Source organism: Podarcis cretensis (assembly GCF_951804945.1).
Source record: "Podarcis cretensis genome assembly, chromosome: 2".
NCBI classification, from domain to species: domain Eukaryota; kingdom Metazoa; phylum Chordata; class Lepidosauria; order Squamata; family Lacertidae; genus Podarcis; species Podarcis cretensis.
In genome coordinates, this window is record NC_137171.1 from 39,117,893 (window position 1) to 39,142,296 (window position 24,404).

Below are 24,404 nucleotides of genomic sequence, written 5' to 3' on the forward strand. Positions count from 1 at the left end.
TAGTACACCATTGTAAATAATAATAATAATAATAATAATAATAATAATAGGCTGCAGATTGAGCTTCCTTACTCTGCCCCATTCAGTCATGCTGTTTCTCCTTGTCATTGACTTTTCTCTTCCCCCGTTTGTGGGCTCTGGGCTATCCTAGTTGCCTTTTTAACACTGGGATAGAGCCACAAGCAACACTGTTGTACAGGGCAACATTATGGAGGCTACCTGAAAGACTCTCTTAACCTTCTAAGATCCAGTACCATTGTAAGTAAAATGAGAGAGCCATGTAGTACAGTGTAGAATTGTAGAATTGGTAATGTGCTTTGGTAGAATTGGCAATGTGCTTGTAGAATTGGTAGTGTGCTTTGTGGCTTGCATACAGTTATAACATGGTTAGCTGACTAAGTAAGTACTAAATTACAAAGCTATAGCTGTGAATGAGTAAGTCTAAGGGTTTTTATTTTATTTTATATGGTTTTTAGATCAGTCTATACCCAAAGTGAAGGCACAATCTATTTTGCTAACCATGCACAATGTATAATCTGAAAATTGTTTGTTTCAAATTGCATAATTTGAAAGTGTTTGTTGTTAATTATATATAAAACACTGTGTTGTTTAGTATTATAATTTTTTTTGCAAAATCTCCTCTCCATACACATGAAAGGTGCTGCCTACAGCAGTGTTTGTAAGGGGTGTGAGAGAGAGACAGTGAGAGAGAGAGAGAGAGAGCGCATTCTGGTTACTGAAACAAATGAGCCAATGCTACCTGGCCTCTGTTTAGTGCATAGGTGATTAGCTGTGGCAGGATGGAGATGTGCACTTGGAAGCCCATCAAATTTCCCATCCTGTTGAAAGTAATGAAATGTGGGTGGACAACACTTGCAGCAGGATGCAGTTGCCATCCATCTGTAGGATGTGCATCTATATTCTGTCTCAACTAGTTACGTGCAGGGCGGTCAAGAGGCAAGTAGAGAGGGTACTGATTCACAGCCAACAGAAGCACAGACTTTCATTAAGTTTTTGTGTAAATTTTCTTGCGGCACTAGTTATGGGACTGGAAACGGAAGTGTCAACTTCATCCCTTGTGGTCTATCACAGTGGACACTAAGGCAAAATGTGCCCTCTACTTTAAAAGCAACTCAAGATGAATTGTACATTTATGAGTACATTTATGAATTTTGCATTCTGTGCAGCATTCAGATATGCCGGTTCCAGCTCACTGGCTTCTCTTATTTTGCCAGATGTTTTGCACACGCTTTTTAAAATTTAGCATTGGAGCCATAAGTAGTATGTGTATGGTTTTTAAAGGATGAGTGAAATTCTTATGAAGCCGAAGTTAATGTCCAATACACCATTTTGTATTTGTCCATCCCACACTAGAACTGTCAAGAAGAGGGGAAGCTGCTTTTATTCCAAATGAGATCTCCCTCGGTTCCTTAATTTCTCTCCTTTACAAGTAAAAAGGTGCATCGTCACAGGTCTCTGAGAAGGTTGCCACTGAAAGCTAAAATTAAGTTTCTTTGTCACAATGGGAGAACCATACATACACAGATCTATTCCAAGGAATTACAGGGTGTTAAGGATCAGAAGGATAATGCACATGGCCAAAACATCAACCGGAGGTCAGGCACCAGATCAGATGTTCAAGGTTCATAGAGTCATAGAATCGTAGAGTTGGAAGGGACCCCAGGGGTCATCTAGTCCACCCCCTGCAATGCAGGAATCTCAGTTAAATTATACATGGCAGCTGGCCAGCCAGATGGGCGGGGTATAAATAATAAATTGTTGTTGTTGTTGTTGTTAAAAAACATCCAAGGAAGCAGAACCCACTACCTCTCGTGGAAGTCTGTCCCACTATTGAACAGCTGTTACTGTCAGGAAGTTATTCCTTGTGTGTAGTTGGAATCTCCTTTCTTGTAACTTGAAGCCATTGGTTCAGGTCCTACCCTCCAGAGCAGAAGAATGCAAACTTGCTCCATCTTCCATGTGGTAGCCCTTTAGATATTTGAAGATTACTATCATGCCTTCTCTCAGTCTCCCCTTTTCCAGGGTAACATACCAAACTATTCCTCATAATGCTTGGTTTCCAGACCCTTGATCATCTTGGTTGTCCCCCTTTGCACACGTTCCAGCTTGTCAATATCCTTCTTAAATTGTGGTGTCCAGAACTGGACACAGTACACCAGGTTGGGTCTGACCAAAGCAGAATAGACACTAGACTTCTGCAGGGTCTTAGCAATCGCAGTATCCTTTTCTAAGTGTTCACAGACCGACTGTTTAATTTTCTGTTCTAGGACATTTCCTGGTATCAGTGTCAAGCTCACTGGTCATAGGCGAGTGCAGAGTAAGAGCCAGGCAGAAGATTTAGTTTGAAGGAAGCAGTAGAGGGCTTGATGGGTGATCATGATCTGAAGGAGCAGGAGAATATGTAGAATGCTTGTGCTCAAAGAGAAGATGGATGGACTAATGGGCTGACCTAGCCTGCTGATTCACTCGGAGAGTCAGGTGACAGTAGGCTAGGAGGTCTGCTGCTTCTTTTCAGGTTGGAATGACAGCCTAGAGGCCCGCCTTTTCCTTCAGGTCTTGTCTGTGTGGCCTGTTAAGGACCCAAAGTGCTGGAGGTGCAGAAGGTAAGCTGCTGAAGGCCCTGGTTTGAGATCCCCTGCTGTGCCTTACACAGTGTAGGCTTGTGAACATCCCCTAATAATATAGGGTGGGATTTAACTAATGAGCCCCATCAGCAGAAACCCATGCAAGGACTTCCTCTAGTGCAGCTGTGCTTTCTCCCGTCTCATGTGCCCCATTGGCTGTGGGGGGGGGGTTGAGAGAACCCCCAGAACAGCATGGGAGGAAGGAGAGGGCAGATTGTTTGTTCCATCAAGTAAGCAGACATGTTTGTGTTAAGAGGGCATTCTGCTGAGTGAATTCCTCCCCACTGTATTGTCAGTTCCCTTCTTGTTATGGATGGGAACAAGGATATGATCTGTTGTTGTTTTTAACAATACATTCTAGCATCTACTTTCTACATGATATAAATAAATTCTAAGGTGTTTTCACAGCAGACTGTCAACTGAGAGTCCCCAGAGTTTTTAAGGTGGATATACCGTTGATATACAGGTGACGATTATTTTAGGTGTGTCCAGTTGACATGCAGTCACCAATGAAAAGGTGGTTTTGGATTCAGAAGAAGGCAGAACAGGGATGGGGGGTTTGCTTATACGTGCTCCGCCGATGCACGCGGGGCTGGGAACAGAACCCCTGCACAAAATGGTCACTGCCTGTACTATCAAGCCCACAAAATCTTGCACGATCATCCCATCCAACAAATACATTTCCCAGAGCCCATGCTCATAATCCCCCTCCCCATAAATAAATATATAAAACCTATGGTTTGATGGGGGATAGGGCTGATACAGTGGTACCTCGGGTTACAGACGCTTCAGGTTACAGACTCCGCTAACCCAGAAATACTACCTCGGGTTAAGAACTTTGCTTCAGGATGAGAACAGAAATCGTGCAGCGGCGGGAGGCCCCATTAGCTAAAGTAGTACCTCAGGTTAAGAACAGTTTCAGGTTAAGAATGGACCTCCAGAATGAATTAAGTTCTTAACCCGAGGTACCATTGTAGTAGGATCTGTAGTAAACATCTAAATATACTCGTCACTAATCAACATCGGAATGCCATTGTTCTACACCTTGCCTTTCAAAATTTCTTCATTAGCCTTACTGCAGACCACAGTTGTCAGCTCTAAGCCTGAGCATCCACTGCAGCTTTCTTTCATCCTAAGCGCCTTTCCCACTGTTTACCTTCTAAAATCCTCTTGCATGTAAAAAAGGGTTGCTTGCCTCATCCTGTCACCTTCATTAATCCTATTATCCATTTGTCCTTTTCCATTGACTAAGGGCACCCCACCATTCCCCCCTCTCCCCTTTTGACTCCTTGCTGTTAATTTTAAATGGCCTGGAGAAGGGACTGATGCTTAGAAAATCAGTAGTTGATGATAGTAGGTCAATCTTTGCCCTGTCTTGTTCTTGACCTGAAGATGGTTCAGTATTTTTTTTGGGGGGGGGGATATGATTGGGCAGATGTGGCTTGTGCTTGGGACCCCAAAGGACCTGATGAGGCTTGACAACCCTTGTTGTATACTCTGTAAGTTTGTCTTAGTTTTCTTTGTTTCTTGTGGTGTTGAATCAGAGGGAAGCCAGGGGAGTGATGTTGGCCTCTGGGCATGATCCTAGCGCAGCAAAGAGCTTATTAAAAGCCAGCCACTCCCTGGAAGTCGTAGCTGCTAGGCAGACCTGCTCAACTGGGCTGTAGCTGAAGTAGAGCAGAATGTGCAGGTGCAGCAGAGATTGTATTAAACTGGAGGCAATAGAGCAAAATACCTGGATATGCAAGTTCAGGGAGTAGAGCCTTGGAGACAGGATGCTTCTTGTTTTCTTCACTAATGAATATAACTGGTCCTGGTCAAATTGATACTGGCAGCTGTTTTTCCATTGTTGGGGTGAATTTATTGTCCTCTCATCTAGTGTTGTATAATTATTATAAGCATGTAGACCAGTCACCTAATAGGTGACACCCATTAAAAGAAGATGAACGCAATAGTCATATTGGAGGCGATATAATTCCAGGCTTGATGCAACGCTGATTGTTATCATTGTTATTCTCCTAACAATGCGGCACTTGGGATGAATTAATGCCAGCACATTTGGAGTGTCATTTGGAAAAGTGGTGTCTGTCTTTCTTCTTCTTTTTAATCAAAGCTGCTGTGCTTAAAAGTACACAGGTTCCACTATGTAGCTAAGGACCTGTATCACTTTAAAACAAACTTTAGCTTCTGGGATTCAGTGTGCTTTGAGGAAAGGGATTCAGAATGTTTTGGTAGTCTCTGTTCTTCTCAGATGTGTCTGAGAAACTGCATCCTCTCGGAGAAAGAGTATTTTCATTAGTATAAATTCTGGAGACATGTGAAATATATTGGAAGTTCAGTTTTACAGAAGAAAATAATATTATCACAGGCATGGGACTTCTTTAGAAGAATGTAGCCATATTTCAGCTTGTTGTCTGTTCCCATGTATAATCTCTTGATGGTACTTTCTTACACCTTCAGGAGGTCCATTTTATACGACAGTATTACCTTGGATAAATAGCAGAAACCAGTTTAAGAACTAGCTGTACCCCTAAACTTGCAAAAAAAATAATACACAATCTCTCTTCAAGTGTCCTCTCTCAGTCCTGTTTGCATAATTGCTGACTTACATTTAACACCTTTTGAGACACTCTTTTGTCCTTCCTAATGACTTCTAATCTCCAAATTTGGTGGCATGTTACAAGTCAGAGCAAGTTGGCTAGATAATACCCTTAGTTTCTAGGTAGTACAAAGGTTTTCTATGGGGGGGGGGAAATAAAAGAATGTTTACATCTTGAGTCATCTTAAATTTTCTGACATGGAACATAAGAATTAAATTGTGGATCACTTGTAGCTGGGGCTTGCTGCTGGCTGATTTGAGACTCAGTATGTTGGTCTGTTAGTGTTTTTCCTATTTAACATTAGTTAGTAGGGTGCTTTATGCTGGAAGGACACTGGATAGGATCACTGAATTTCTTAGCCATGAAACTTGGAGATGGAGTGTTAAGAGATGCTTTGTCTCTGAAGCATGATGCTAGAGATGGCCCCTACTTCTCTTGTTGTCATGTTGGCACAGAATAGGCACAGAATATTGAACATACAGAAAAAGAAAGCAGACAGATGAAAGAACCACAGAGCAGGTGATAACCAGATGTTGTTGGACTACAGCTCAGCCAGCATGACCAGTGGTCCAAGACTATTTGACTTGCACAGCTAATGATCAGCAGACAAAGCTAACCAAGTTAGTCGTGTTGGTGAGGATTCTTTGCTTCCAGACTTAATTTATTCCACATGTACTGATCAGTAAGCATTGATACACCACACTACCTATTTATGTATATGTCCTGCTCCCAATTCCTGCTAATTACCGTACTTAGATTGGTTTCTATGTTCCATGGAAGAGGTGAAAGGAGTTGTATGTTCCCCGTAATTTCAGAACTTTTACAAAGAGTGGGTGTGCATTTCTGCCACTTCATTAGGATAAATATACATACAACTTTTTTGTTCCATAAACAGGGCATGTGAAAGTACATTTTGCTCATACAACCTTTTCTCTCTCTTACCACTTCTGTGAATTAGCCAACATGGCCTTTAATGAAATAGCTATGAGTTGGGAGTCTTTCCCTTGCTCCCTTTCTTTCCGTTGCACATTGTGTAAAGTTTGTTCCAGGTTCAGCACGCAAGCATAGGGGTTCCCAAATTTTGGCTTGGCTTGAATTCTCTTGAAAGGATGGCTGGTGTCTTTCCACTCCTGGGAAGCTTCTGCAGGAGGCAATATCACTGGGATGGGTTTTTGTATAAAAGGAAGGGAGAGCCTCCTTTTGCTTCCTCCACATTCTGCCTGCAGAAAAGGAGGGTAGTTCTCTTCCATGGCCAGGGCTTTTGCTTGAAGGGAATCACTTGTTGCTGCTGAGGAGATAAATTAATTTATGGTCCCCTGCACATGCATAAAAAGGCAGAACATTATGCCCTCTAGAAAAGCGGCCTTCCTAGATGCTAGGGGTCATAGAGCAAACATGGAAGAGATTGTATTGTACAGGATCTGAACCAAGAATGTTGTATCTGATTAGACAATCTCCCTTTTAAACAAAAAAAAGCCAAAACACTTTTTGGCAGATTCACAGAACTTATTCAGCACAAGGAAGCACATTTAAATGTTGCTTGCAGGAGAAAGGACTTGGCTAAATGGAATACTATGGGCGGTATTCAATTAAATCCTTTGGCTAACACCTCAACGTTCTAGAAATTCGTTGGGGATTTTTAATTTTCCTTTTCCTTTCATAGCTTTATTTAGAAAATGTTATAATGCTCATGGTTGACGGTTGTTCAGAAACTGAGTTAAAGAACACAAGGAAAGGATGCTTTTCTCATTACATTAAAAAGGTCTTACTGAACTCTATAGTGATGGAAAGGCAGAAGTTGTTTCTGTGCTTCATGGGATTCAAAGCAGAGCGTCCTGTTGCAACCTGTAGTTAATGCTGTTAAGTTAAGGATGGTGGGATAGAACAGGTGCTCATTAATACCTCTAGGCTACACGTACAGGTGACTGTATTTTAAAAAAGAATGCTGAAACTCAACAAGTGAATCTGGATTCTGTCAGTTTTCCATGTACAATATATGCAACCTGCTAATCACGTAGCAATTCTTTTAATTTGAAAACTTGTGTTTATCATAATGTTTTTGGTTATGTCAAATTGGTTATGTATATCTTTACCACCACATAAAAAGTTAATGGTACTTATTTGATTTTGATAATAGGAGTGTGAATGGTTTTGAAATGAACTGTGAATGTTTGAACAATTGATTTGAGTATAACATTATTTTGAGAGGATATCACAGAGAGGCTTATCCTGGGTTAAGATCATTTTTTGGTCTGGATACATTGCCAAGTTCAAAATAGCTAATAGCATATATCACCAAAAAAGAAAAGAAAAGAACACATTTTTACTACACAAGCCTGGGCAAATTCATGTAAATAATATATTCAAATTTTACTTCTGTCCATCATTCCAGCACAAAATGTGTGCATGTACACACACATTTTGAGAGTGTCTTAGATAAAGGCAGACATTCTTCTTAGTGGGCAACAACAGAATGGACTAGTGAATAAAACTTGTGCTGTATGTCATGATATGTAAGAGCCAGGCCTCCAAAGCAGCTTAATTGTTAGAGCCAGCATACCTTGCTTAGCTGCTGAATGTGTTCTGGGTTATCCTAACAGCAGACCCAAAGTTTCCTCAGTACTCACCCTACCTTATTTTCCTCTGATCCTTTGAACTGTCAACTCCCCATATCCTGGTGTCAGAAATTCTGTGGTACTCCTGACTAGTTATATTTGCTTAAGGCTTAAAATGCATTGCTCAGAGTACACCTAGTGAAATCCTCAGAGTTGAGTTACTGGAGTTTGTTCTCCCATTATGACCCAGCCTCCCTGACCATGAGAAAATATTCTTTCATTGGTTATAGGCAATAACCAATATAGGCAAGTGACACATGTTGATAAACTCTTAAGCCATGTTTGGATATTTTGCTATACAATAAATATACAAAAATAGCAACAGCCAAGGCGACATTTTTCCACCTTCGCTGCATCAAGCAGTTGGTCCCTTACCTTTCCCGCCCTGACTTGGCCACAGTGATCCATGCGACGGTCATCTCCAGGCTTGACTACTGTAATTCGCTCTACGCGGGGCTGCCCTTGAAGCTGTCCCAGAAACTCCAGCGGGTACAGAATGCTGCAGCGAGGCTCCTCACGGGGTCTCTGCCATGGGAGCATATTCACCCAGTGCTTTTCAAGCTGCACTGGCTCCCGGTGGAGTACAGGGTCAGATTTAAGGTGCTGCTTTTGACCTTTAAAGCCCTTCACGGCCTAGGACCCTCGTACCTACGGGACCGCCTTTCCTGGTATGCCCCACGGAGAGCCTCAAGGTCCATAAATAACAACACCCTAGTGGTCCCGGGCCCTAACGAAGTTAGATTGGCTTCGACCAGAGCCAGGGCCTTTTCAACTCTGGCTCTGGCCTGGTGGAATGCTCTGCCTCATGAGACCAGGGCCCTGCAGAATCTGATTTCTTTCTGCAGGGCCTGTAAGACAGAGTTGTTCCGCCTGGCCTTTGGCTTGGAGCCAATTTGATTCCCTCCCTCCCTCTCTCTCCCCCCCCCCCCTTTTCCTTCTCCTCCTGCGATGAGGCTACATTTTAATATTTTAATGTTCCATTATTTTAATGTTGTATTTTATTTTTGTTTTTAAGTTTGTAATCATTCATCTTGTTTTTATCGTTGCTTGTAAGCCGCTCTGAGCCCGGCCTTGGCTGGGGAGGGCGGGGTATAAATAAATTATTATTATTATACCATGGCTTAATGCAGTGGAAATGAGCTTAGCCACCTCCCAACCTTGGGAATCTTTGCACTTTCAGTCCTGTTATCTGAAGGGAAAAAACGTATGGCTGACATTAATTATGGCTAGTTTAAAAGAAGCCACCTTCAAAACATGGTTTCTGAAGCAGGCTTGTTTAAACTAACCATACTTTATATTTAACCATAGTTTCCAGTTGGGATGATGTAGGAAGCCATGGTTTGCTAAAAGCAGAAGTGAAAGCTTCTGAATTGCCACTCTTGTCTATATGGGAGGAAAAGAGGGGAGGGGAGAGTGCTTGAGCATGGGGGGGGGGGGAAATAACCATGCCACACTAAACCATTGTTTATGGCCTACATAATCAACAACTTTATTATGACATGGAATTGCTTCTTCAGATGCCTAACCTTTTGTTGAAGTACAAAATGTAGTACAGTGGTACCTCAGGTTATAGACGCTTCAGATTACAGACTCTGCTAACCCAAAAATACTACCTCGGGTTAAGAACTTTGCTTCAGGATGACAACAGAAATTGCATGGCGGCAGCGGGAGGCCCCATTAGCTAAAGTGGTACCTCAGGTTAAGAACAGCTTCAGGTTAAGAACGGACCTCCAGAACGAATTAAGTTCTTAACCTGAGGTACCATTGTAGCTACTTGCCTGACACCTCTCATCTGTGTTTCCCAAGATGAAGAATCGTGTAATGATCAATAGAGCTTTTCTTTCTACACTTGTTAGAAAAACCAACATTTCCCCCTGGTTTTATTTAAGTCTGAAGTGGAAAGTACAGTGTAAACAGTAATATCAGTAGCAGTAATGTTTAATCTCCACAAGAAAAAATTTACAGCAGATTTTCAAAAACTGCCTCCAGGGGCTTTTTTGTGTTCTTGTATAACCAGTTAAATCCATTTTTTTCACCAGTTTATTCAACACACTTGGGAACAAGTTAAACTACATTTTTCAAGACACTTTTAGTGCTGTCAGGTTGTTTTATTTTCTTTCACCAAACAAAAAAGAGAATACCACACTTTTGGTCCTGCGATCGATGTGGTTTTCCCATGTAGGGTAATTTTGTGCCTCTTCGGACCATCGGCTGGGTGAGGACTGCAGGGCCTGCTCCCTTCCAGGGCCTTTTCCAGCTGGCCCAGGGGGCATGGCCCAGGACCTCTCTCCCGGCTACAAAGGGACTCCTGCTGCAGTGAGGCCTCGGACCATCGGCTGGGTGAGGACTGCAGGGCCTGCTCCCTTCCAGGGCCTTTTCCAACTGGCCCAGGGGGCGTGGCCCAGGACCTCTCTCCCGGCTATAAAGGGACTCCTGCTGCAGTGAGGCCTCGGAACATCGGCTGGGTGAGGACTGCAGGGCCTGCTCCCTTCCAGGGCCTTTTCCAACTGGCCCAGGGGGCGTGGCCCAGGCACTTATTTGGAACAAACTTTTTGGGAAGGGTGGGAAGTGTTCTGCCATTCTTCCCTGTTCCAGGTGGTTAATGTGCTTTAAAATGTCCTCAAGCAGTCGGTGGCAATTTAAATTTAAATTTAAATTTAAATTTTTTCCCCCTTTTTTCCATTGTTGGGGGTGGGTGGGATGGATATTTAGTTGGGGATTAATTTTAGTATAATTGTTTTGTTTCTTTTTGTTGTTGTTGTTTTATTGGTTCTGTATAGTTTGTGTTTTGTTTTTAAGGGGCGGGATCAGGGCTGCCTGGGAGTGGGGCCCCAGCCAACACGATGGCTGGGACAAGTTTCACAGGGGGGGAAGCACTGGGACATCCGATCTCGGTGATCATGGGCAGGAGGCGGAGTTACGCTAAGACCAGACCATGTCATTACCGAGGAGGCAGGTTTAGTCGTTGTTTGAAGACTATCCCTGCCTCCGGGTCTGGCCTTGACCAGATGGATACTGGAATCAACAGGGGAAACCTACATGACCTGAAGGTGTTGCTGTGTAATGCCAGGTCAATGATGAATAAAACCACTGCCATCCACGACCTGATTGTGGATGGAGGATTTGACCTGGCATGTGTGACAGAGACCTGGTTGGAGGAAACAGATGGGCCTGTCCTTGCCGCTGCTTGCCCACCAGGTTTCTCTTACGCACAGCAACCCAGGTCATGTGGGCGGGGAGGGGGGGTTGCAGTGATTTTTAGGAAGTCACTAGCTTGCACCAGGCGTCCTACTGGGAAGATCCAGTTTTCTGAGTGCATGTTCTGGAAGTTGGGCAATAGGGGCAGTACAGGATTCCTTTTGGTGTACCGACCTCCCCGCTGCACCAAGGACTCCCTGTCTGAGCTGCTTCAGGTCGTGGCGGATTTTCTCCTGGAGACACCTAGTTTGGTTGTCCTAGGAGATTTTAACATCCATGCCGACACGACCTTACAAGGGGCTGCTCGGGACTTCGTGGAAAGCATGGCCTCCATGGGGCTGTCCCTGAATAAGTTTGGCCCAACTCATAGTCATGGACATGCCTTAGACCTGGTGTTCACCTCTAGTGACGTGGGTGATCTGACACTAAGTAAAAGTGAAACAAAAGAAGTGCCATGGTCAGATCACTTCCTGGTGCAACTGGACTTCTCTGCGACCCATCCCCTCTGCAGGGAGGTGGGACCAATTCGGATGGTCCGCCCCCGCCACTTAATGGATCCAAATGGTTTCCAGAGAGTGGTAGGGGATGCTTTATCCCATGTTGATGGCCTTTCAGCTGATTCCCTGGTGGCCCGCTGGAATGCGGAGTTAACCAGGGCTATCGACTGTCTGGCTCCGAAGCGCCCTCTCCGATTGCATGGAGCCCGGACAGCTCCGTGGTTTTCTTCGGAGCTGAGGGCGATGAAACAATCGCTGAGACGGCTAGAGCGTCGGTGGCAAAAAACTCACTCTGAATCTGACTGGACACAGGTTAGAGCTCAACGTCGAGCCTACCAAGTGGCGATAGCGACGGCGAAGAAGACTTTCTTCGCCGCCTCTATTGCATCTGCAGAAAATAGTAGCAGGAGACTCTTTCAGGTGGTTCGTAATTTAACGGAACCACCTTTACCACCGGGGCCTTGTAAAGACCCCAAGATCTCCTGCAACGATTTTGCAAAGTTTTTTGCAGATAAAATCACTCATATTCGGAGGGAGCTAGACACCACCGTGGGAGCAGTGCCGGGGCGGGAGAGTGCTAGAGCTCTGTCTGGTCAAGTTGCATGGAATCAATTTCAATCCGTTACCCCCGAGGATGTGGACAGGCTGCTTGGACGCGTGAAACCAACCACCTGTCTCCTGGATCCTTGCCCATCCTGGCTAATAAAAGCAAGCCGGGAAGGGCTGGGCGATGGGCTCTGCGGGGTGGTGAATGCTTCCCTCTGTGAGGGAACATTCCCAAATCCGCTGAAAGAGGCGGTCATTAAACCGCTTCTTAAAAAACCATCTTTAGACCCGGCCAGTATGGCCAACTATCGCCCAGTCTCAAATCTTCCTTTCTTGGGCAAGGTGATTGAGCGCGTGGTTGCTGAACAACTCCAGGCACGCCTGGAGGATGCGGACCATTTGGATCCCTTCCAATCGGGATTCAGGCCTCATCATGGGACTGAAACTGCCTTGGTCGCGCTGGTTGATGACCTCCGGCGAGCTAGGGACAAAGGTGAGAGCTGTTTCCTAGTTCTGCTGGATCTCTCAGCGGCCTTTGATACAATCGACCATAACATCCTTCTGGACCGTCTAGAGGGGCTGGGAGCTGGGGGCACTGTTATACAGTGGTTTCGCTCCTTCCTCCTGGGCCGTGTTCAGAAAGTGGTGGTGGGGGATGAGTGTTCAGACCCCTGGGCCCTCACTTGTGGGGTGCCTCAAGGTTCCGTCCTCTCCCCCATGCTTTTTAACATCTATATGAAGCCGCTGGGAGAGATCATCAGGGGGTTTGGACTGGGTGTTCATCAATATGCAGATGATACCCAGCTCTACCTCTCTTTCAAATCAGAACCAGTGAAGGCGGTGAAGGTCCTGTGTGAGTGCCTGGAGGCGGTTGGAGGATGGATGGCGGCTAATGGATTGAGGTTGAATCCTGACAAGACAGAAGTACTGTTTTTGGGGGACAGGGGGCGGGCTGGTGTGGAGGACTCCCTGGTCCTGAATGGGGTAACTGTGCCCCTGAAGGACCAGGTGCGCAGCCTGGGAGTCATTTTGGACTCACAGCTGTCCATGGAGGCGCAGGTCAATTCTGTATCCAGGGCAGCTGTCTACCAACTCCACCTGGTACGCAGGCTGAGACCCTACCTGCCTGCGGACTGTCTCGCCAGAGTGGTGCATGCTCTAGTTATCTCCCGCTTGGACTACTGGAATGCGCTCTACGTGGGGCTACCTTTGAAGGTGACTCGGAAACTACAACTAATCCAGAATGCGGCAGCTAGACTGGTGACTGGGGGCGGCCGCCGAGACCACATAACACCGGTCTTGAAAGACCTACATTGGCTCCCAGTACGTTTCCGAGCACAATTCAAAGTGCTGGTGTTGACCTTTAAAGCCCTAAACGGCCTCGGCCCAGTATACCTGAAGGAGCGTCTCCACCTCCATCGTTCTGCCCGGACGCTGAGGTCCAGTGCCGAGGGCCTTCTGGCGGTTCCCTCATTGCGAGAAGCAAAGCTACAGGGAACCAGGCAGAGGGCCTTCTCGGTCGTGGCGCCTGCCCTGTGGAACGCCCTCCCATCAGATGTCAAAGCAATAAATAACTACCTGATATTCAGAAGACATCTTAAGGCAGCCCTGTTCAGGGAAGTTTTTAATCTGTGATATTTTAGTGTATTTTTGGTTTTTATGGAAGCCGCCCAGAGTGGCTGGGGAGACCCAGCCAGATGGGCGGGGTACAAATAATAAATTATTATTATTATTATTATTATTATCTTAAAAGCAGTTTCTTCGTCCTCCTTAGAGGACGTGTTTTTTCCTCTCAGGTACTTATTATCATTATTATTATCATTATTATTATCATTATCATTATTATCATCATTATTATTAAATTTACACCCCACCTTTCATCCAGGGACCTGAAGGTGGCACACCCTTCCCATTTATCCTCACAACAGCCCTGTGAGGTACGTTAAGCTGAGCAGCAGTGACTGCCCCAAGGTCGCTCAGTCCTGCCTGTGGGGATTTGAACCCCGGTCTCCCAGGCCACTGCTCCACACTGCTAAAAATGACTTTTCCCAATACTGAATTATACCAGCCCTGTTCTGTGACAATAAAGCATTATTCTGCACCAATGCAAATAACAGATCTGTGGCAACTGATTCTATTTATGCCTTTTCCAGTTTTCTGCTATTGTCTTTCCTGCTGGTCGGAAGAGTTGGGGGAGATTACTTATCCTTGAAAAGGACTGTCTTTGCATCAAATTTTGAGTGCACTGTTACATGTTAAAAATATTACATGTGTCATGAAGAACTCCTCTACACTATGTGATACCATAGGCATTTGCTGGTTCATACTTGTAAGCCATGTGATGCAAAGGAATCTCTAAAGTTACTACAAGCTAACACCTTAAAAAAGCAGGACCACAGGGAATAATTCAAGAGTACAGTGATTTGTATTAATTCCCAGACATGAATACTCGACTTAATGGTGTCAAAGTTGATAGAGTGGCTAATAAAACAAAAACAAAAAACCTTGATAGACAGTGCTTTCAAGTCTCAAAAGTGCTTCACATACTTGCAGTCATTAGGACAGCGGTATTACCCCTTCATTTCAGATGTGAGGACTGCGAGAGGGCAGCTTGCCTAAGGCTGCCTATGGAGATCATTGCATAGGTGGGATTCCAACCAGAGATTTTCCAGTTTGTGGCTTAAACTGCAATCCTAACTCCACCTACCTGGTAGTAAGCTCCACTGAATTTAGTAGGAAGAAGGCATTGTACAGTCGGATTGCACTGTGAAGTCTCTGAGCCACTATACCACATCACACCACATCTCTGTGAGGAAGTTCCCAATTTTAATTGAACACATTACAAGCCTGTGTTGTGTACTTTCTGTGTTTTGTGTTGTGCTGGCATCATCTGCCTTGAGAGACAGTGGAGTGTGTCTTGGGTGTGTGTGTGTGTGTGTGTGTGTGTATGTAGGGTGGACAAACTAGCCTAGAAGGGGCATGAAGTGTCCCCCATCAGAATGTGTACCTCCAAAAACAGAAATACTTGAAGCTTATGCCTCTTCCCCCCCCCCCCCCGGCCCTCACCTGTTCACCACAGAAAGAAGGGGAAGTATAAGAGTTAAGTGACTTTTATTTCCCCTGCAGGCTGTTATTTCTGTAGGCTACAGCAGTTGATTAAATTACATACTGTTCAGTAAGCAGTATGTTTGAACTATATTACCTGACTGGCAGATGCCAAGAGAAAGCCTTGTAGGGAAACCTGTGTGGTTGGTAGGTTTTGGCATCAGACCATTGGAACTGTGTGAAAGGTTTAATTTAGAAGCTTCCTCAGCCTCGCCAAAAAAGAAAAAGAAAAGAAAAACTGTAAGACTGTAGGGTTGCTGTTTAGTGTATTTGCTGTTGTCTTGTCCTTAGTTTCATTGTTTTACACACCCCTTATATAATTTCAACCTTTTGTGCACGATTCCTTAAAATTAGAATGAAATACAGGGGGTGGTTTGAAAGCCAGTTATTAGATTTTTTTTTATTGCTATCTAGTTCCTCTATAATAATAATAATAATAATAATGGCACATTCTATTTCTTTTTTATTGCTATCTAATTCCTCTTTGAGTTACACTGGTGGCACTGTGGTCTAAACATAAGAAGGTTGGCAGTGCGAATCCCCGCGACGGGGTGAGCTCCCAGAGTCGTCCCGATCAATAGTAGGAAATCCATGGACCATATCCTGCCCACCAGGCTGTTGCAAGTAGCCCACCAGCCCCTGGCAAGATTTGGGTGCCTCTTCACTCCATCTCAGCATTGGGCTGAGAAGAGAGATTTGAACCTTAGCTCTGCACAGTAATGGGCAATATGAAATGCTTTCTTTGGTCTGCTCTGAGTCAGCTTCAGATCAGGCTCATTATAAAACAGTTTTACACATTGAACTGATAAATAATAATAAGTATATGCTTTTGAGGAAAGGAGAAGTTACCAGTTTGATTTGATGAGAAAATTTGAACAGATACTTAACTCGCATTAAAATGAACCAGATCCAAAAGTACTTAACTTTGGCCAAACTGTGCACTACATGCGTCTAGCAACTATTAGAGCAGGAATGGGGAACTGGATGTGGATTGTAGGCCTGAGCATTATCTCCCCCACCGCTTACAGACCATGTGACCTTTTTTGCTTGTATGGCTCTTGCACCAACAATCAATTGATCTTTACATTTTCACAAGCAAAGTGCTATCTGTAAAGTTGTGCAGCACTGCCAGTCAGCTCATTGGTGGTGTCTGCAACCCCCCCCCCCACCTTTTGGTTTGGCCAAGTCTCGCCAACACCAGTAGAAGGTGGGGTCAAGTGCAGAATATGCTAACTGCATCTCAAGAGGGAGCAAGATGTCCTCTGCTTGAGGAAGGTAGTTAAGTAAAGCCTCTCTTATGCAATAAAACTAGACAGATGATAGGCTAGAAAGAAAGGTTCTTCAGTCATTAATGTTACTGTAGCATTAGAATTTTATCTGTGTTGAGATAACTGTAAATATTGTTTGAATCATTTTATCAGTAAATACAGCATGCAGCCCAATCTACTGCATGTTCACAGACACTGAGTTCAGTGGGGCTCACTCCCAAGGACTTCTGAGTAATAATGCTTAGGCTTGCAATGCAAAAGGCTCTTAACTCTTGTATGGACAGCTGTGGGAATCAGAAATACAAAGCTTGGTTGAATGCCATTAACTTCTTTTTAATGGCATTTACATGAATTGGCAGGTTTCAAGATACAGTGGATAGAATATATTGTGTGTCTATTCTGAAATGAGGTCCCATAAATGTAAACAAAACACAAGACAAAGCATTCAGATATCACAATAAATAATGGTTTATCATGATGTCTGAACGCAGCCACTGAGTCAATTCTTGGGTAATCTTGACTTCTGAGATCAGGTTTTCTGATTGTTTTAATGATTTTTCTTGTTTTAGCCATTATTGAAAAACTACCTTTGTAAAGAATAGAAACTCAAAGCATATTGTCCCCTGAAGGTGTAGTTGTTTTCCATCCAGGTCTGAGCTGCCTTGTAGAAAGCCCAGGTACTGCTAGCTGAGCTTCCATGCTATTGTACATAAGCACTCATTCAGACCTTCAACATATAGGAAAAATAGGCTCAGGAAAGCTCCCCTATCCCTTGCAGCAATGCTTGGCATTTCTCAATTAGAAAACAAAAATAATGCAATTTTATTTCAATGATTATGTGCACTTCATCCCTTCCAGCACCTGAATGAGCGTTTCCCACTTGTTGAGGTGTTTGTTGCTGCAGTTTTTGTTTAAGTTTCCCTCTAATAGCAAGGCAGTTCTTCACACCTTCTTCCTCCATTTTGTTTGTACTGTCTCTCCCCACTGATGCAGGATGAGGCTACAGAGAACAAAAGCATCTCAGATGGAGCTTGCCCCTTTTCCTACAGAACTGTCACCACCTGCACAAATCATTTACCAACTGTCCTTATTCCTCTTCTAATAAAAGTATCTCATTGAATGACTTCCATGCAATTTATTTTTTCTTATTTCAAAAATTCTCCACAGTTGTTCCTGTGATTTTAAAAGGACTGAGCTACGATGAGAAGCGAGGAGCTTGCAGTGTTGGCTCTAACGTTCGGGATTCTGCTTGTTATGTATGTTGGGCTTTTGCTCGTGCCTACGACCCCTTAGAACTGAGACCATTTGTCAATCAGATTTCAAGGTAAGTTACTACAGTGAAATGCTTGGTTTATCTGTTTCATATAGATGGGGCAGATTTCAGAAAATGAACTATGGAATAAATTTGCATTTCAGTAGTGCTTACAAGTCAATACAGTATAAACAAAAACAGTCCCCTACCACTTTCAAAATAATTTGGTAAAACTGGAACCTGTTATTGTTACATGTCTGTCTTGGAAATCATTTATTCTACCATTGAATGAATGTATCTAGTCTGCTCTGCTTGTGTTTTTTTTAAATTGTTTTTAGGTTTTATGATGTTTTAACTTTATATTGTATTATATTTGGGGGGCGGTTGTTTTATTTTTCCTTACCTTTGTATACTGCTCTGGTGTCTTTGTAGATGAAAAGTTGCCTAGGAAGCATTTGTAATAAGTAAATGTTATTCTTCTGGGGGCAATTTTTAAAAGTTTTTGATCATGCACGTCAACTCTCTGAGAAACATCCTTTTTTGCTTCTTTTGAATACTTAAAGAAGAATTCACCCCAAGCAATCTTAGCTGAAGAAATGTCACAAGATCTCCAATCAATGGAACGTGTGTTTACACAGTTGTTATGTAATCAATTTTTTAGCCAGAGTCTAAAGATATTGGTGGCAACTTGGTGTTTAGCTACAAATCTTCCATCTTGGCAGTGCACTAGTTGAAAATACTTCAACATCCTATTTCTGAGAAATACATTTCTTTTAATGAGGCCCTAAAGCTGTGTGTTTATCTGTCTTTTCGTCTTGGAATAATGTAGTGTGGGAGCAATGAAGCTCTATGCTGAGAATCAGGAACTTTCACAGGATGACACACAGTTTCACCTGTATTAGTACACCTTGGTTTACAGCCAGAAACACTAATCATATGCCTTTACTTTCTTGTCTCTTCAGTTCTAACTTTAGGTGTGTCACTCATTCTGACTGAGAAGAGTCATATATTTAGCCAGAAACAAATTCTGCTGCCTTTCAAAATTGAATAATTCGGTATCTTGAAATAGGCTGAACTTCATTGTATAGTTCGCATGTAACTCTCTCTGAAAGTAAACTTAAGGGATATAGGCATGGAGATGGGCTTAATTTGTACAGTTATTGAGATCTATTGTGTCCCTTCAAGATTTTGCAACATATTAATCTTGCAAACGTCCTCATGCCTTCTTGCCTCAGCTATTAATTGGAAGAAATATTGCAGTGCATATCAGGTCATAGAATAGTACACCTGCAATTTTTAATTTGCTGCTCATGTACAGTATGCAACATTTTATTGAAATAATGCTTTCATGGTTACATGATATGATCTTCTAGGATTTTGCATTCTGTGGCAGCAGTTCTGTGTCATAGTAAGCTGCTGTTGCTTCATTTCTCCCCTAGGGTGAGCAGCAGCAACAAACCATAATCCCTGGTTTAGCATACACTGGAACCAGGGATTTGAAGCAAAGGTTTGTTTGAGCAAAACAAATAATGAATCCTCAGTCTGGACATATCCCTAAGCCAGGATCATGTACTGTTGCTCCTGCTTGCACTCGGGCAAGAACAAAGTGTTACTAATCTCTGTACTTGTGGGAAAAAGGAAATTGTAGACAGGTAAAATTCAGAAATGCTGCTTTCCCCAATCTGGCGCCCTCCAGTTGTTTTGGTTAATCAATTTAGGCTGTTCCTTATAATCATGCTGTAATTGAAAATCAGTATCTTTTCACTAAGCAGTTGTATACCAAATAGCATAATGTTTTTTGAAATGCTCCTGCGCAGGAAGCTAGGTTTGTTGTATGCTGGGTTTCTATAAATCTTAAAAGATCCTTAAAAATTATGTTTAGTTGAATCACTAGATAATTGTATTGTTGTGTTGCTAATGAAAAGGGGGTCTACTGTTGTGAAGACATGAATGTTCTTCCTTTAGTTACACTTGAGAACAGTACTAACCCGCAGCTCAGAAGAAATTGATGACACTGTGGGAGTGCAGGCAGTTTAGTCTTCCCTGGAGTACTGCCTGGTGAGAAGAAAAGAAAGGTGTGGCTCTTAGGTAAATGGAGCCACTTGACTCTGGGGCAAGATTAGCCTGCAGAATCAGGAAATATGAATATTGCTCAGAGCTACATCTTGTGCTCTGATGAAATGTTGAGAATAACCTGTACATGAGGAATATGTTTTGTTGTCTGACTAGTTCATGCTAAAAGTAATATCTGTTACATATTGGGTAACATATTCGCACTCTCAGACTCCATTTTTCACAATGTGTGTGTCTGGCTTTCGTTGCAGAAATAAGGATTTGTGGCAGTAGTTCAGTGAGGCCTTTTAACATTGCATCTCTTCTTGCCTACTCATAGTTCTGTCATAATGACTTTGGCATTGCTTTTGACCCCAGTGGCTCCTTTGTACACCCAAATTAGCAAACCTGTAAAGATCATGACTGTCTCCAAGAGCAAATGAGGGCAAGTGTGCTTCCACTTGGCAAACTGTAATGTGAGTGGTTACCAACAGAGAGAAACAGAGAACCTTCTGTTCAAGGATTAATACCAGAAATGGTGTTAATAACTCACTGTAACTGATGGTGAGTTTGGTGCCCAACAGGATTGCTCTTTTTCAGGGGCTTCGGCCAACATGGAGCCTTGCATGATACCTTTAAAAAAAATTATCACCCTTCCAAAACCACTTCCACTATTAGAGCTCAGAATTGAGACTGGCTTGTTGCCAGCATTGAACCTGAGCATTTTATTGCTTCATAGCCTGAGAAGCAACATGTGCATCTCCCTGATGCTAATGTACACTTCCAGGATAATATGAATGGTGCTAAATGAACGGTTGGGGGATCAAGCAGGCCAGCTCCCTCTTTCTCCCTGACCCTCTTCATCTGTCATCTTCGGCATTCCTGGGCTCAGCTGTCCTTAACCATAAAACTAAACACAGAATAATCAAATATATTCATTTCCCTAAATATATACCCTACTGTTCTTCTCAAACCAAGTCCATATAATAGAAACAGCAGTGATTCCTAAAAAGAGGAAATAACCTTCACTGAAACCACAGAAAAGCAGTAAATATAAAACCCAGCTATCCCAAAGGTGTTTTGTTTTTGTTTTTTTGAAAAGCCATGTGTTTGCCTAGACACCTGTGTCAGGAGTCAGATAAGCCTCCTTGGGCTGGGCATTTCTTAAGACTCACGCTACCACAGAGAAGGTTCTGCAACTTGTGGACACCCACACAGCACATAAGTTCTTCCCAGTAGGGAAGATAGAAATGTTTCTCACTTCCTTCTTTTTGTGTAGCAGGGCAGTGCCTGGCTTGGAAAACCACACCTAGTCCTGCCTCTTCTGTTGTCAGAATAGTGGAGGTGAAGGAAGTAGGGGGACAGGACCAAAACTTTTGATTGCTTGCCCTGCCCTGCCTTTTAAACTTGTTGGGGCTTAAATACACAAAATGGAAACAGTGACACCAACTTTTGTTTGAAAGGGTGTGCAGCTAAACAGATTGCAATGGAAAGTGGGCAGATATTTCCTGGCTTTGAATGTTACTGTGTTCAGTAGCAGTGGCACCTAATTTACAAGCTAGAAGGCTTCTAAATAGCTAACTTTCATAGCTAATTTTTATGAAATAATCTGCATCATCATGTACAAGCTCCTTGCTGACTGAACTTTTGGACTACATTAGATACCCAAATATTTAGCTTCACAGGATGAACCCAAATTTCCATGACTTTTTGTCCACTGTGTTCCATCCAAGAGTCATAGTACTATGAGCTCCAGGACCTTGATTTAGTGAAATTTAAGATGGCTATCTTAGATTTACTTCCGCATCCATGAAAATTAGATTTGTTGGGGAAATGTTTTTCCGTAATATGATATTTACACACAAACAGCATTCATTGCCAACCCTCATTGTGGAGGTTTCAGTATACCTTTTTTGTCTCTTGAGTTATGCAAAGCAAATATAATGTCATAACAAAAGTTTTAATATGCTTTAGGATACTACATAAGAAGTATCATTGATGCTTGAAAGAGTGAGCCATTCTTTGCCATACCTGTTGGAAATCAGATGCAATTAACTCCTGATATGTCAAAACATGTTTTATTCCTTTCTTGTGAAAGAAATCCCACTTTGATTGTTCCATTATGTTGGGAAATCCTGGTGGAGTCTCATGTAAACTCCCTCAATAGAAGGGAGGCGATAGCTTAATCAGATGCTATAAGCATGGGTTCATGGTGTAATTGCTCATTAGTGTATCACAATGCTTTCCTTGCGTGACTATGAGTCTTCTGCCTGGTGTTGTGGATTTTGTGAAGAGCCCACCTCCCCTTCTTGCCCCTAATTATAGTACCTGCTTAATGACCAAGTGCCAGTTTTGACTTAATTGACAATACGAAAGATAACATAATACTTGGCAATTCCACAACAGGCAGAAACCTAATCCTCTCCTTCAATATTTGAAGAACTAGTAAAAAAGATTTCTTGGCTCTGTTAACCGGCACCTAGAATAGGACCTAATGGGTTGGTGGTGATGGCAGGCTACAAATTGTCACTTCTCTGCATCTGGACCTCCTTTCATGATGCACCAAAGGCAGGCTAGAAACTATTTGCTCTGGTCTACCCAATGCAAGACTTGCCTACCTTGCTATAAGCAGCATGTTGTAGGTCCACAGAGGGTTGGGATGTCCTAGCTGCCCTGGTGATGAGCCCTCAGATCAGGTTGCCTCTGGTCATGTCACTTGTGAACATCTCCCTGCCCCACACTGCGGGTACAAAGGGGAGTTTCCGTCCAACCAGAGGGAGATTAAGTATGCTTGCCAAGGTTATTAATAAATGTTGTACAGCATTGTAGAATAGACCCTGCTAATTACATTGTGGCCCATTTCTTCATTGTTGCTATAGTGTGTAAACTATGTACTGAAAATATGTATATCCAGACAGATCTCAGTCAAATAGTGGTGGTGCCCCCAGAATATGGAAAGTACAGAAAATACAGAATACAGGAAATATTCTTCCAAGGAACTTTAAGTACATAAAGCTGTAGCCTCTGGATTGTATACAGCTAAGTAATACTCAAGAGTAGACCTGTCAATATTAATGAACCTAAGTTAACGTTAAGTTAGTCATGTCCATTAGCTTCAGTGTATCTACGCTTCATAGGAGTAGCATTGGATACAACCCTTGAGTGGTGTACAGTGGTACCTCGGGTTACATATGCTTCAGGTTACATACGCTTCAGGTTACACACTCTGCTAACCCAGAAATAGTGCTTCAGGTTAAGAACTTTGCTTCAGGATAAGAACAGAAATCATGCTCCGGCGGTGCGGCGGCAGTGGGAAGCCCCATAAGCTAAAGTGGTGCTTCAGGTTAAGAACAGTTTCAGGTTAAGAACGGACCTTCGGAACAAATTAAGTACTTAACCTGAGGTACCACTGTACAGTATGGCTACAAAGGATACAATAATGAAAAATGAAGCAGAAGATAAAAAAAAACTTGCTCAAAATGTCTGCAGAATGAAAAGTTTGTCACCAAGCACCAGAGGTTCAACAGGGAAGGGGGGCTGCCTGATCTCAGCTACTCATGATAATGAATGCCTGACTTTGCAGTAGCCTGAGTGTTCAGAAAAATACACTGAAATTCTTACGATTGTCAATTATTCTTATATATTCCTTCTTTCTGTCTTCAGTGCCCTGGTTATAACTGCTATATTTGACCGTGATATTAATTGCAGAAGAGCTGCCTCGGTAAGTTGTGAGTTTGCAGTATGTTCTAAATGTTTCTGATATTTTATGACACTACTGTGGCCTTTTTGAGCCATGCAGTCTACTGGTAGGAAGCTTTTCTTAACATGCAATATCAGTTTGTTAAAGGTTTTATTTAATTACTTTCCAATTGGAAAGAAATTACCCCCCCTTTTTTTAAAAATTTCTGTCTGTCAGATTGTAGCTTAACTCAAGTTCTGAGTGTACAAATCTTAAGGTGATTTCTAGTTTAAATATTTTAGTATATCTGGATTATATGGACTTTTATGTTTCCAGTATTGAAATAAGCTGCCCACATTTGGCCTGTGCAGGCGTTCCTCATTTTAAAGCTGTTTTTCTACCTTTCCTACATGGCTGCCATACATAACATAAATTTATTTGTATGCTGCCTTTCCACAGTTCAAACCATCCTCAAGGCAGATCACAACATGAGGGGAACACATAACTACGACACAACAAAAGTAGTCATGAACAATAAATACAACCTTCAGAAATACACAACCAAACTGAACAATTTCCACATAAATCTCAACAAAATCGAAAATAAAGATGAAAATAAAGCCAACAGCAGCAGCACCACCACAAACCCCCTTCAAAAACCCCAGCCCGGTACCCTTGACTTTCTCTTCTCCCCAACCTTGTTTCCACAAATGGAGAAGCCTGAGGCCGTTTTCATGAGCTAATGTTTATTCTGTCTCATCTCACAATGGCTATTTTCTCCTCTTTTTTGATCTTCTGCACTCCCTTGTTTCCTGCTCCTCACTCTCTCAGTTTACAGTGTGACAAGCAGTGACACTGGGGGCAGGAGGTGCAGTGTGTGTTTGGGGGGGGGCGAGGTTACCATTGTCCCTGAGGGGGGGGGTGTCCCTTCCTACACAACAAAAGTG

At 42.9% G+C, this 24,404-nt stretch overlaps 1 protein-coding gene across 4 annotated transcripts in view; it reads left to right on the plus strand.

Annotated features, from left to right (window-relative positions):
- The window catches only part of TBCD (tubulin folding cofactor D), a 124,434-nt gene that overhangs the window by 44,398 nt on the left and 55,632 nt on the right, over positions 1-24,404 (plus strand). For all 4 annotated transcript variants that reach the window (XM_079965915.1, XM_079965918.1, XM_079965917.1 and 1 more), the window contains exons 15-16: positions 17,642-17,798; positions 23,442-23,499. In XM_079965915.1, coding sequence (XP_079822041.1) covers positions 17,642-17,798; positions 23,442-23,499 — 215 coding nt within the window. The remainder of the gene's footprint in view (positions 1-17,641; positions 17,799-23,441; positions 23,500-24,404) is intronic.